The 13,320-nt window shown below is 39.9% G+C and overlaps 1 protein-coding gene across 3 annotated transcripts; it reads right to left on the minus strand.

Moving 5' to 3' along the window:
* Window positions 1-69: 69 nt before the first annotated feature.
* bbs2 (Bardet-Biedl syndrome 2) lies at window positions 70-12,346 on the minus strand. Of its 3 annotated transcripts, XM_054777651.1 has the most exons (19): window positions 12,070-12,178; window positions 11,787-11,862; window positions 11,520-11,649; window positions 11,174-11,401; window positions 10,927-11,052; window positions 10,722-10,784; window positions 10,470-10,547; window positions 8,301-8,405; window positions 8,059-8,145; window positions 7,835-7,970; window positions 7,536-7,675; window positions 6,079-6,199; window positions 5,812-5,983; window positions 4,522-4,651; window positions 4,315-4,434; window positions 3,947-4,084; window positions 3,743-3,855; window positions 3,315-3,463; window positions 70-3,187 (listed from the first exon to the last, which is right to left on the minus strand). In XM_054777651.1, the coding sequence occupies exons 3-19, from the start codon at window positions 11,634-11,636 to the stop codon at window positions 3,081-3,083; spliced, it is 2,130 nt and encodes a 709-aa protein (XP_054633626.1). In that variant the 5' UTR covers window positions 11,637-11,649; window positions 11,787-11,862; window positions 12,070-12,178; the 3' UTR covers window positions 70-3,080. The 3 variants fall into 3 exon arrangements, with proteins under 3 accessions (XP_054633626.1, XP_054633627.1, XP_054633625.1); XM_054777652.1 differs by lacking the exons at window positions 11,787-11,862; window positions 12,070-12,178 and adding an exon at window positions 12,238-12,346; XM_054777650.1 differs by lacking the exon at window positions 11,787-11,862 and having other exon boundaries at window positions 12,070-12,195.
* Between the last annotated feature and the right edge of the window lie 974 nt (window positions 12,347-13,320).

Here is a 13,320-nt window from a genome sequence, read left to right on the forward strand (position 1 = left end):
AATAGTACAAAATTAACAAAAGCAAAAAAAAATAAATGTTGCTTCTGTGTTCATTAACTTATTCCTTGATTTTTATGACATTATAAATGTAACAACATCGATCTTATCACACTGGTATAGACCCGATACAGATACTACACTTGATATCAAAGCCATCAATATTTGTATCGACCGACTCACTCCTACAGCCAGAAAGAAGACTGACTGAGGCAGTCACAGGATGATGGGGGTTGGGATGGTTATAGGAAGAAAAAGTGTGGAGCCCAAAGATGGAGTCTAGGGCAAAGTTGCAGATAAATACATGAAAGTGGCATTGTTCATGACCCTCATCTTCAAGACCTGTCACGTGACGAGCAAAAAAAAAGTACGGAATGTGGGTAGATGAAAACGCTTTCACAATGAGCAGCAGAGAGAATTTATGACTGCACTCCTCAGTCCCTCAGGGAACATCAGAGGGTTCTGCTTCTTCAGGTTTGACTGAGCAACATGTGGCACCTATAGAATCCAGCCTAGTGGGTGCACATGTGTTTTACATGAGATGGAATGGCAGTATGTCCATCCATTTCCCACAGCTCATCCGGTTCAAAGGAGCAACACTCCCCGGGGCAATCAGATGCCTTTTCCAAGTCCAAAAAGCACACAAGAACTGGTTGGACAAGTCCCCCTTTGAGGGTATAGATCGGGGCCACAGCTGATTGCTGGATGTGAAGTTTAACTAACAGCTAGACTCTCCTTTTCCATGCAGTTCTTGGGAGTAAACAGTGTCCATCCTTACACGTGGAAAATCTCCCTGATGCATGCCTTTAGGTTGACATGGTGTGTATGAATACATCATTTGATGTGTACATTAATGGTGTCATGGCGCCTTTTCAACCATTCATAAAATCTACTTGAGGACAGCATGCAGACACCAGGAAGTCTGGCTGCTCCAATGCAGCTGTGTCATGCCACATGTGATGCCCAGATGTTTAATAAACAAAAGAGGAGATCCAGTGAGGGAGGTGAATGCTACATTTTTTGTTGTGCTTTTCAGAGGAGACATTGAGACTCCCTCTTTGCTTATGCACACTAATCCCATTTTACAAACCCGTCCAGAAACAGCTGAGTGAGCCACATCTTCGGAAAGACAAACAGCCAGAGTCAAGGAACACTTACACAAACTTAAAACATTGTTTCATTTAATTATAGTCTGTCACAGTCACAAAAAAAAACATTAAGATTGTATTCTACAAAAAAGAAAACACATCATTGGTCATATGTGACAGTCATTTATGTTGTTTTCTTTGGCTGCTAACACACACACACACCATCTGAGAGTCATACACAACTAAAAGGACCATAGCCAGCCCATGTGGCCCTGCTTGAGAGAGGGGGCTGCTCTGCCTCTTGCTCTCTTGTTACTGACTCAGCAGAAGTCAAGAGTTGTATGTAGTCTTTGTAGAGACACATGGATGACCTTGTAGCATGTTTAGGCATTTCTTTGACCTGGCATGGCACAAGGTACAACTGAATGTGTCTTAGCTCACTAATGACTTTTAAAACCCACTTTAACTGCTCATATAATCAGAAATGTATATTCCCTCATAAATATATTATGATCTTATTGTCATTGCAAAAACACAAATTGTACAGTGCAACAGTAACTGGATGTGACCACTGATGCATATTGACACAAAGCCAATGCCAAAGAATGCTACGAACTGATGAATGCGTCACAGCATTGCGTTATAATCCAGATAATGTGAAACTATGCCCCCTAGCGGCTGTAACGAAGTATACGGGTGTCTTTTGAGGAATCTGATAAGACCTAGGTTTCCAAAGTGGGGTACACGAACACCTTGGGGCACAGCGATTGTACTCTTGGGTACGTGAATAAAAATGAAAAACAATTAGCACCAACACTCACAATTCTGAGTGCGCCTGAACGCCTTACGGCGCAAGGAGAATGGAGCAGAAAGGAGACCGAGCTCGTTGTTCAAATTCAAATTCAACCAATTCAAACATAGGGATGCCAACATCAGGCTGGGATAAAAGATACAGTATGTAGGATGATTACTATCTATTTATCAGCGCTCATATGAAGCTTTATCAAAACGTGACCATGCAAAATACACATTTTTGATGCGGACTTACTATAAAATTAATTAATCAATCCATTATGTTAAATATTTCAAATTAATGAAGATAAAAATGGTTATGTTTTTAAGGGGTACATGGCTTCAGGTCAAATGTCTGAAGGGGTACGTGACTGTAAAAAGTTTGGGAACCACTGTGACAGGACACTGACAGTGTGATCTTGGGATGCCATAACATCAAGGTTTTTCCATTCATGAGCTCACCTTTGAGACCAATACTTTTAAAATTTAGTTGGAGAAAAATAATAGCTCCTGCGATTGGCTGGCGACCAGTCCAAGGTGTACTCCGCCTCTTGCCCAGAGTCAGCTGGGATATGCTCCAGCATATCCTCATATGAAAATATTTTAGATAGGCATATTCTCCTCAGTATATACAAATATGAATTATCATTTTATATTATTGATTTTTTGGGGTATAGCTGACATTCCTCATCATAATAATGAAATACATTTTGAACATACAATTGAGAGTATTTTTGTTAAAAATGACATGCATGTGTTTTGAAGGTTATTTTTTTAAACAAAAATACATTTTAAACTTGCTTTTATCTCTATAAAAGTAGGTACCCACTTAATGATCATCAACGTGGGTCGCAGGAGGAGACCAGTTGCAGTCTAGTTGTAGAACATGTGTTAATCGTCTCCTCAGCTGACCTGTCCACACAGTTCGGACTAATCGGACTAAGCGGCTGTCTTACACAAACTATTCTTGGTTAAAATATGCAGCTAGACTACAAAGACAAGAAGTTCACTCATCTGTCATGGATGGACCTCAGCAATCCACCGAGCGCATGTTCAAGTTTCCAGCACTGTGAATGCAGCATTCAGAATCTGTGCCAAATGTTGTTTGTAGACATTCCCCAAAACGTTTATGTGTATTTTCCTTATTCTGAAAAAGTAGAATGAAAAAAGTGATCATCTGTCTTCGCCTTCTTTGCGCCACCTTCAGGAGGCGGCCACCCCCGCTCTCATGACCCTCAAGAGTGCGTTGACGTTATTGCTCTTGATGGCGTCCCGACATGCTGAGATCACTTGGTTCTTGGGTTTACCCACTGAGAAGAAGCATAAACAGATGTGCGAGTAAATCCAACAGACAGGTGCTCTGTTGGCGGGATACTGTGTGTCTCAGGCGGTTAACTTATATTAATTAATAATTGTCCAGCATACAAAGACACCCACCTCGGAGTCGACCGGCTCGCTGGATAGCCTGGTTGACAGACTTGAGGCAGGTCAGCAAAGCATTGTGGTTATTAGAGCGAATTTTATACTCGTTGACAAGATCTCTGTTTAGATTGTACAGTTCTCTGTAGCGTTTCTTCATAGTTGTCCTGCAGAGGACAGAGTGGGAGGAGAAAGATGATTTGGTATTTTTTAAACTTCTGTCCAACCTCACAACACACAATTACACAAAAAGTTGAATAACTCAGTTATTACAACACTATTGCATGAACAGCATCACAATGTGAATGTTTGTATGCTTTTGTACACGGGTTGCATTTTTTAAACTACAGTAGCATGGAGAACTCTTGTCCTTACTGAAAGGCAACACTGTACTGCTGTAAGTATATTGTGTATAACGGGGTCACATAAGCATATTGGAAACTCACATGTCACCCATCAAACGAGCATCCTCTGCTTGTACAAGCATGTTCTTGATATAGTTGGAGTGGTCAGCCATTTCTGCAGTTAATTTTTGATGGACAGCGTGGAACTCATCCACCTAGCAAGTTGTACATGTCGAAATAGGTCACTTATAGCCACAGTTAAAGCAAAGTCTTTAGCTAATGTAGGGAAATTGATTGAAGCCAAACCTCAGTGAGTGTAGTCTGAAGCTCCTCAAAGTAAGTTGGGAAGTCAGCCTCCACTGATAGCTCCTCTATTGCCAAGAAAGAGGCCAACGATTGGATCAGATCTCCTGCCAGGTCAATATCATCTGTTCCCAGAGTAATCTGATTGGATGAATAACTATTTCAGTTCATTAAGAGGACACATTACATGGCTCAATGTGGTTACTTCTGTTTCGCTTCATTCACACATCTCATAGATAAAAGTTGACTCTGCTTTATAAAGCTTAGCGGTATTGAATGTCTGAACTGTTCAGTTAAAAAAAAAAGTCAAATGAAAGATATATAAGCTTTAATCACTACAGTATTTGTCATTGTGGGTGTCTGTTGTCTACCTGTCCATTACTGGCCATGCTGAAGGATAGCAGTCCGCCTCCTCTCAATGAACTAAAACTAACATCAGGACTATCTACGCCCTCTGTAAGCAAGAAGTTTTGGTTCAGCCACATTACAACCTACGCACACATAAAAGTAAAACATGCCCAAATTAGTTGAGACAACACAGTGGCTTCAATGCACATTAAAAGACTCATCACGTGTACCCGCTGTGGTCGCTCGTTGATGGTGAAAGTCACTCTTCCAGTGGGAGGAGGAGCAGAGGGGTCGACCATGATGTCATACATGGAGAAACGTGGTAGCTGTCGAGTGATTTCAAACACGTGGAACTGGGTGCTGAGGTTTGGGAAAGAAGGAAGACATGGAAAACAACTCCACTTCACTATCACATTGTCTTTAAGACAAAAGGAAGTATGCCATTTTTACAGTATCTTATATTCTTATAATTTTATAGTGGTGCGAAAAAGTGTTAGCCCACTTCTGATTTCTTAATTTTTATGCATGTTTGTCAAACTTAAGTGTTTCAGATCATCAAACTAATTTCAATATTAGTCAATGACAACACAACTGAACACAAAATGCAGTTTTTAAATGAAGCTTTTTATTATTAAGGGAGAAAAAAAATCCCAACCTACATTGCCCTCTGTGAAAAAGTGATTGCCCCCTAAACCTAATAACTGGTTGGGCCACCCTTAGCAGCAACAACTGCAATCAAGCGTTTGCGATGACTTGCAATGAGTCTCTTACAGCGCTGTGAAGGAACTCATCTTTGCAGAATTGTTGTAATTCAGCCACATTGGAGGGTTTTCCAGCATGAACTGTCTTTTTAAGGTCATGGATCTGCATCTCAATAGGATTCAGGTCAGGACTTTGACTAGACCACTCCAAAGTCTTCATTTTGCTTTTCTTCAGCCATTCAGAGGTGGATTTGCTGGTGTGTTGTGGATCATTGTCCTGCTGCAGAACCCAAGTTGGTTTCAGCTCGAGGTCACGAACACAGTCATTTTTCACACAGGGCCATGTAGGTTTGGAGCTGTTTTCTCCCTTAATAATAAAAAAGTTTCATTTAAAAACTGCATTTTGTGTTCAGTTGTGTTGTCATTGACTAATATGTCGATTTGTTTGATGATCTGAAACATTTAAGTGTGACAAATATGCAAAATAAGAAATCAGGAAGGGGGCAAACACTTATTCACACCACTGTATAACACTCCCATTTCTTCTTTTTACATTTTGCAGTTCTATTTAGAATCTCCTTAAGATCCAACAGTGCAAAAATATAAATTCTTGCAATTTTTCAACTGGTCTTAAAATTTTGATCAGGCATGTATGTCAAAAATTCAAAAGGTTTGGGTTGCGGCACACAAACAAACAGGCTGAAACCTTCCTTTGCACTTCGCAAATGTATGGAAAGCTTTGGGGGAAAATAAAACCCAAACATCCCTGACAGCATGTGTGTGTGTGTTATGATTGTGTGTAATAAGGCTGCATGCTACCTAGTTTTCCCACCAACAAAGGCCTTGATGTGCAGATCTACTGGTATATCTTTCGGAGGGATGATGGGGATTCGAACACAACCCGAGAGGTTCTGGACACTGGGGTGAACAACATGGCTTTCGCCCTCAAAAATGCCCTCTGCAAAGATGAGCACTGCTCGGATTATGGTTTCTGGAGAAGATATGTGAAGGATTCAGACACATAATATTAGTGAGTTTAGTCATACACACACACATTCTTAGTCCTACAGTGAAGTGCTACGATACCATTTGGGGTTGCGATGCTGAGCTCCACATGGCCTTTCTGGTATTCGGTTGCAGCTCTCACTGAGAGTGCCGCTTGGATCTGAGTATTGGCGGGAATCCCTTCTGTGCCATCAGATTCACCCTGAAACATCAAGACAGCTTGTGTGAAAGAATCTACACTGTGTTCCAAATGATTATGCAAATGAAAAATCAGTAGGATTTCAGAAAAAAAAATATTTTTCCATAAGGAAAATGTTGGTTTGCTTTATTTCTTTTGTATTTTTAGATCAATATTGTGAATCTACTGTATGAAATGTGTGTTAGTTAAAATAAATCAGCATATTGATAAGAGGTTCATACTCATGGTAAATACAGTAATCCCTCATTTACCACGGTTAACTGGTTCTAGACCCGAGCGTGATAAGTGAATTAGTAGGATTCCTTATTTATCAATGGAATATTTGGATAGTTAGAGCATAGAAAACCTGTTTACGACCTTCTAAATATGAGTTTTAACAATTATAAAGCTCTCTGGACATAAAATAACATCCATATAGTCACCTTTATACTCATATTACACAATATAGTAGATATAATCAGAGAAAATAAGCCATAAATAAAACTCGTGCTTGTGTGTGTTGCAATAAATATGTTCAGGACGTGTGGACAGGAAGTGACGTTGGGGGTTCAAAGTTGAGTTTTAGCTAGATTACGGCCGCAATAGTTGCCCATGTTCTAATTATAATTGTTATTATTATTGTTGTGAGATAATTCAAACCTTCAATAATAGCCTGTTATTCCTGTTGTTGCTTACAGTACAGGTCAAAAGTTTGGACGCACCTTCTCATTCAATGCGTTTTCTTTATTTTCATGACGGTTTACATTGTAGATTCTCAAAACTATGAATGAACATGGAATTATGTACTTAACAAAAAGTGTGAAATAACTCTAAATATGTCTCATATTTTAGATTCCTCAAAGTAGCCCTTTGCTTTCTTGATAGCGCCGCAAACCCTTGGTGTCTTCTCAATGAGCTTCATGAGGTGGTCACCTGAAATGCTTTTCACTTCACTTTCACTTGTGCCTTGTCAGGGTTGTCAGTTGTGTTGTGTGTCTCCAAACTTTTGGCCTGTACTGTATACGTTTCACCGACCTAGTGTAGAATAGGATACTGCCTATCAAAATTTGAATGCATCTTAATGTCTTATGTTTGTATTTTACTTCCTTTAGCTTTTTTATGCTTGATAGTGCTTCATTTAGGCAAAAAAAAAAGTGAAATTTGTTTAAACAAACAGCATAAAATAACAAAACAGCATAATTTATTAATTAATATATTTTTGAAAAAACGTAATTTATTAATTGACATATTTTTGAAAAACCCGTTATAGAGTGAGGCCGTGAAACCGCAATGTGACAAGGGGCGACTGTATATGTAAATGTACGACCGCAGTAACAGCCACTGAATAGAGACTCTGTACTTTAGTAGTCTCTTCATAGTTGCGGAGCTCCAGCAGCAGGTTTTGTCTGCGATGACTGAGCTCTCTAATGAGGTCCTGTTCAGCACTGGAGTCCATGAGATTCCCTTTCAGCTCTTTTCCGGCAGGCAAGTAGCCACGAACTACAAAATACACCCCACAACAGCATTACCAATACACTCCAAACACATAGGATTATTCACTCAAATTGTCTTCAGTGTCTCAATGTCGGTCATGTCTCTCAGTACTGTACTGTACAAGTGTCAATAAGGGCTTTCACAGGGGACAGTGACACAGCGCACCTTCTCCTTCCACAGAGGCGGCGATAAGTTGTTTCTGTCCATCCAACCTGTAGTCTCCCTCCACCACTCCAGCCACAGAGGAGGAGAAGTGGTCTCTGAAAATGACTTCGCCTGTGCGGTCACTTCGTGCATCAATCTGGATTGAACAACAGGCAGGGATTAGCAATGGATGCATTATTGTGTCCTAAAATGTAACAGGCAAAGAGGACTGCCTGCCTGCTGACCTTTCCGTTGGACCAGCCAGCGATGAGCTCCACAACTCCATCAGCGTCCAAGTCAAAGGCATGGATGCTCATAGCATGATTTTTAGACTACATTGGGAAAGAAACAAATATTTGAGAAGTGCTATAGAAATAGTTTCTTTTTGTTAAAAATATTGGTGATAACAAAAAAGGAAAGATGAACTGTATGTATATATTTAGCCGTGTTTGAAGTGAGCTTAATTTGAGATGATTTGGTAAAATACCTTAATCCTCCAGTAGCGAGCATTGCCATCGTACACTCCTACAGTGCCATTAGCCAAGGCGTAACCAAACCTGCTACTGTGCATGTGACACAGTGATGTTACTGTCTATTAGGGGAAAAATAACCAGGAAAAATATCATTACTTTGCCCATAAATGCTGACAGTTCTGATTAACACCCAAAATATTAATCATGATCAAATGAATACCAGTCTGACAATGTATTGAAAATAAAACTGAGCATTATTAGCTTTGTAGCGTTCTTGATTTTGTATTCATACAGTTGCTGGGTTGCACGTGACGTCACATCCAGTTGCAGTCATCGCCAGCTCAAAGAGATGGGAGGCAAATAAGTGTATTCGTAACTAGAAGTCATGTAAAGACAGAGCAAAAATGTCGCATACATGCGCTGTTCAAATGAGATAGTTCAAATAGGGATTTTTCGGGAAAAGTAATTACTAAGATAGTCCATTATAAAAGGGAAAAAGTTCAAGAAACAACCAAAAAACGCAGAGGAAAGTGGCTGCTTAACCCGTCTCTCTCATCAAGTGGAGACAAACATGAATACGCTCTTGTGCAAGCAAAATTTATACTAAACCAAAGTTAAAATATTGTTGGAACTTGAAAATTCTCATGAAAATGGAAAATGAAGAAAGAATTGCAATAACTATAGATTCATCATTTCCTCATACTGCTTTATCCACCGTCATTTCCGGTGTATAAGTTGCTACTTTTTTCTTAAACTTTGAGCCCTGCGGCTTATACAGCGGTGCGGCTAATTTATGGCTATGTTATAATCTCGTGACATCTCCTTTACTTCAGAACTACAAATAATCGTTTAAACACTGTGCCGCTCTCTAGTCCGTGAGGAAACGGTAGCTCTTTGGCATAAGCCAATTAAGAGAAATGGGGTGCTGCAATGCTGCGTCTGTCCACCAGAGGGAGCCAGAGGAGCCCAGAGGGAGGCTGACATCATTGCAGCGTCGGTAGAAAAAAAACAATGAAATGCTTTGCTGGGACAAAATGCATTATGGGATGAAGATAAAATAGCGGACGTTTTTTTATTTTAAACTCGTATTGGTACTTGTATATTTCTTAATGAGCTGTTGAGTGTTAAGTTGCTGTTTGATGATTTTAGCATTCTTTGTAAGATGACAGTCAGACTGTTATATTGAGTAATGACCTCCTGCGATTTCCAATGGGTTGACAAGCTCGTTGTGAGTTTTTTCATAGCTTGTGACTGGCTCCTGTCAGAAAAGAGCTACCTGGTCCTCACGGGCTTGTGCGCGCCACAATATGCCATTTTATGACGTGGACATGTACGGCTTATTGTCCGGTGCGGCTTATATATGCACAAATCTGTTTTTTACTCTAAATTTTGTGGGTGCAGCTTAAGAACCGATGCGTCTTAAACACCGGAAATTACAGTAAGTGCTCTAATGTGTAAGCGCCCAATTATTCACTAAACACAATAAACACACTAAACACAATATCTACCACAAAGATTACAAAGCCTGCCTTGTTGCATGAAAATAACATGGAAAAGTAGCATAAAAAAGAGGGGGAAAAGTCTGCACTCATCATTAAGACAACACTATGGCAACACGCACTGTCACCTGTTTAAAACAAATATTTCTAGAAATAAATCGGTGTTCTGGCAGAGCCATACAATCTAGTAGCAAATATGCAAAATATGCTCATGCCAACAGTGGAGTACTGGGAAGCCACTTAACAGGGTCACAATTGCATTGTTTACATCAATTTGGAAAAATAGAGCAGCGAAATGATAAAAGGACATGCAAGATTGTACTCATGCACACTGACTTGGTGGAAGAACGCAGACAAACACGTTATAAGTGCTATTTTCATCTGCTACATTCATGACGTCTGACACAGAAGGTAAGCTTTCACAGCTGTTCGATCGCCTTGCTTTCAACAATTTCATGTCTTCATGCAAAACACCATGCACACTCACACAATTGAAGCAAATCATTTCAATGACATGCACCGTCATTTACTTTAATCTGCCAAACATTGTACAAAGACACTGAGTGTGTATGTGGTCATATTCACGGTTTGACCCCCAAGTGTCACAGCAACGCGGACTGCCTCTAGGTCACGTGATTGCAACCCAGCAATACATTATATGAGTGTCAAATACAGTGCACGTACCTCATTTTCAGTCATCTCAGACACAAGTACATCCTCTTTGAAAACCCTGATGTCAAAATCTTCAGATCCAACTAGGAGCTAAAAAAAACACACCTTTGCTCAGTAATATGAAATAACCATTCAAATACTGTCTATAGCTGCAGCACCATGTGTGTCTTGTTTGCTACAAGAGACTTGCTGGAGGCTTGCATGTTGATGAAAAACACAGAAGCCAAAAAATAAGCTTACCTTATAAAGCCAATAAGGGCTTACCTCATTTTTGCCATCTCCGGTAAAGTCACAAAGCACAAGGGATCTCACATTATCTCCAGTTACCTTGGAAAAAAACAAGAACGTTCGTTCCCGTAATGAATTAAAATGAATCACTTCAAAATCGACTAAGGCAGACAAAATTGTTAACATCATCAGTGTAAAATATAGAGACGTCGCTTAACATTTGTTATTTCTTAGTTCTTACAGTCCAAAAGTGGTCATTGCCCTGAGAGTCAAAGCCTTGTATGGCACAGTTGCCACCAATGATGGAAAGAGGATTCGGTATGTCCCCTAGCTTCCCTAGTACTATAGCATTGGCCCCATCGGACACCTACACAAACACACACAGAAATAAAGTAAGAGAGCAATTAGGGAAATTAATTACTTATGCAAAATGACAACCCTAGGAGTCTTCATCCACCGCAAACCTCCACTATGTTTTATCCACTTACCTCTTTGTAGAATATGTCTGCATTGTCATGGACATCATAGGCCAGCAGGTTGGTCTGAGATCCCACCAGCAGTGTGTCACCAGTGGTGTCAGGGCCCAGAGTACCTGCAGTCAGACATGTGACTGCCTGGTTGATGTTGAGCAGCGAGACATCTGAATCCTGTGTGCTTTGGCTCAGTCGGTGAGACGCAGGTCTTTGAGCACGAGTGTGAGGGTTGTGGATAAAAACCTACAAGACAATACAAAAGCAAGCTTTGGGAATAACAAGATAACGTTTCATTTTTTTTTAAATGCAATAAGTGAAACAGGCGGCGGGGGTGGGGGGAGTGTAAATGTTTAATGTTCACCTTTCCGGCTTGTGTGGCTGCAGTGAGGCATGGGTGGACTCCATCAAATTTTCCTATAGTCACCATGCGAGGGTTTATTTTATGGCTCAGTTTGAGAGTAAAAATGGGGACCAACATGATTCATATGCTCCTGAAAACAAAAGACCATCAAGGAAAAAGCTTTGATAATAATAAATCAAACAAATTTGTACATAAGTGGACCAGCAGTTGCTAGCCATGCGTGTTAGCAGGTCACAATGCGTGATTTTCCTGTACTAATGTAATTACCAGATTTGCACTAGCGTTCTGTTGCCTAGCAACAAAAAGTGTCACGCCATAATCTCCTGCAGTTTGGTCAACAGTCCTATTTATATAGCAAAAAGAATACAATGCATACGTTTTCGCCATGTTACTATACGCCATCAATACCAAGTACAGAAACAACTAGTAGACGCTAATAACATTACAATTTGTCTTCGGTGGCTTAAGGCTAGCATAGCGAGCTCATGTGAACTACACTAAATCAATAACTACAAGATAGCAGAGAAAAGATATCAGGGCGTATACGTACAAGTCCACTGGTAATATCCCAAACTCAAACTCACAAAACAATCTTTTTTTTTAATTAGAACGACATTCAGTTCTATCTAAGACAACAGCGGAAGGAAAACGATTATTAGCTTTGCTATTCACTACCATTTCCTATTTAGGTTTTTCAAAATAAAAGTTAAAAACCTACATGTAGCGCTTCTCAGAAGCCATAGAGGCAGGCCACAGCAGGGGATATGTAAGCAAAATGGTGTTTATTGGTAATATTGTCGTTTGGAAGCAGCTGTTACAGTGAGTGCAAAAGCAGTAAGGCTTATGCAACACAACTTGTTTTCTTTTTTTTTTCTTTTGTGTTTTTTCCGTGAATTTGACAAAATGGTCACGATTTTTAAAGTCATAGTGTCAAACTCAGGCCATGCGTAACAATTTATATATAAAATGTATTTTTTAAAGATTTATTTGGCGTAGATACCTATTTCATTTTAAATATCTTTTTAAACAATAAACTCAAAACATGAGTGATAGTGAAAGAAACTTGACATTCAATAACAGCTGGTCTGGGATTTCTACCTCAGTGGCGGTTCTGGCTTGATTGACGCCCTGGGCGGACCGACGCTATGGCGCCCCACTGTATTAAGTTAAACATTGCCACAAAGGCATACAATCTAAAAAAATAATAAACAAAACAAAAATTATTAAAATACAACTCAAATAGAAGTCGTGTTAAATTATTTGATTATAACAGTTATACATTCCATAATATGGTGTAGTGATGCTACATAGCGCCATAGTTTTATCTTTGGCCCCCGGTTCTCCTCTTCTTTCTAAATTGCGCACCTGATGGCTTTGACTTTCTCTTTTCCATGTTACGTTGACAAAGAACGACACTTGGTCATCTTCTACCGTCACTCATCTAGCAGTCAAGGCGAAACCAACTCATATTGACGTACAATTCCCTTTTTAGTTCAATTTTAGTAGTGAAATATTTGTTTGAGACTCTTCGTCTGCGATATAATGAACATGATATATTTGGAATTAAATGTTTTATTTTTGAGAAATTACTGTTGTAATTTACTTTTTCTTACCTTGCAAATAACCTGAGGGCTGAGGCACAGTGGTTAATTGACCCCCCCTCCCCCTTTTGACATGACATCTGTGCAGCCTGGGAGTGCGAGTCTCTCGCCCGTAGAGGGCTCCCATCAGCCACACTTCCTACCTTGATGGAGTAAATGAGCTCTTGGATTTTTCTTTTTACCTTTCCCCCCTCGCGGCA

This window comes from Dunckerocampus dactyliophorus, chromosome 5 (genome assembly GCF_027744805.1).
Source record: "Dunckerocampus dactyliophorus isolate RoL2022-P2 chromosome 5, RoL_Ddac_1.1, whole genome shotgun sequence".
NCBI classification, from domain to species: domain Eukaryota; kingdom Metazoa; phylum Chordata; class Actinopteri; order Syngnathiformes; family Syngnathidae; genus Dunckerocampus; species Dunckerocampus dactyliophorus.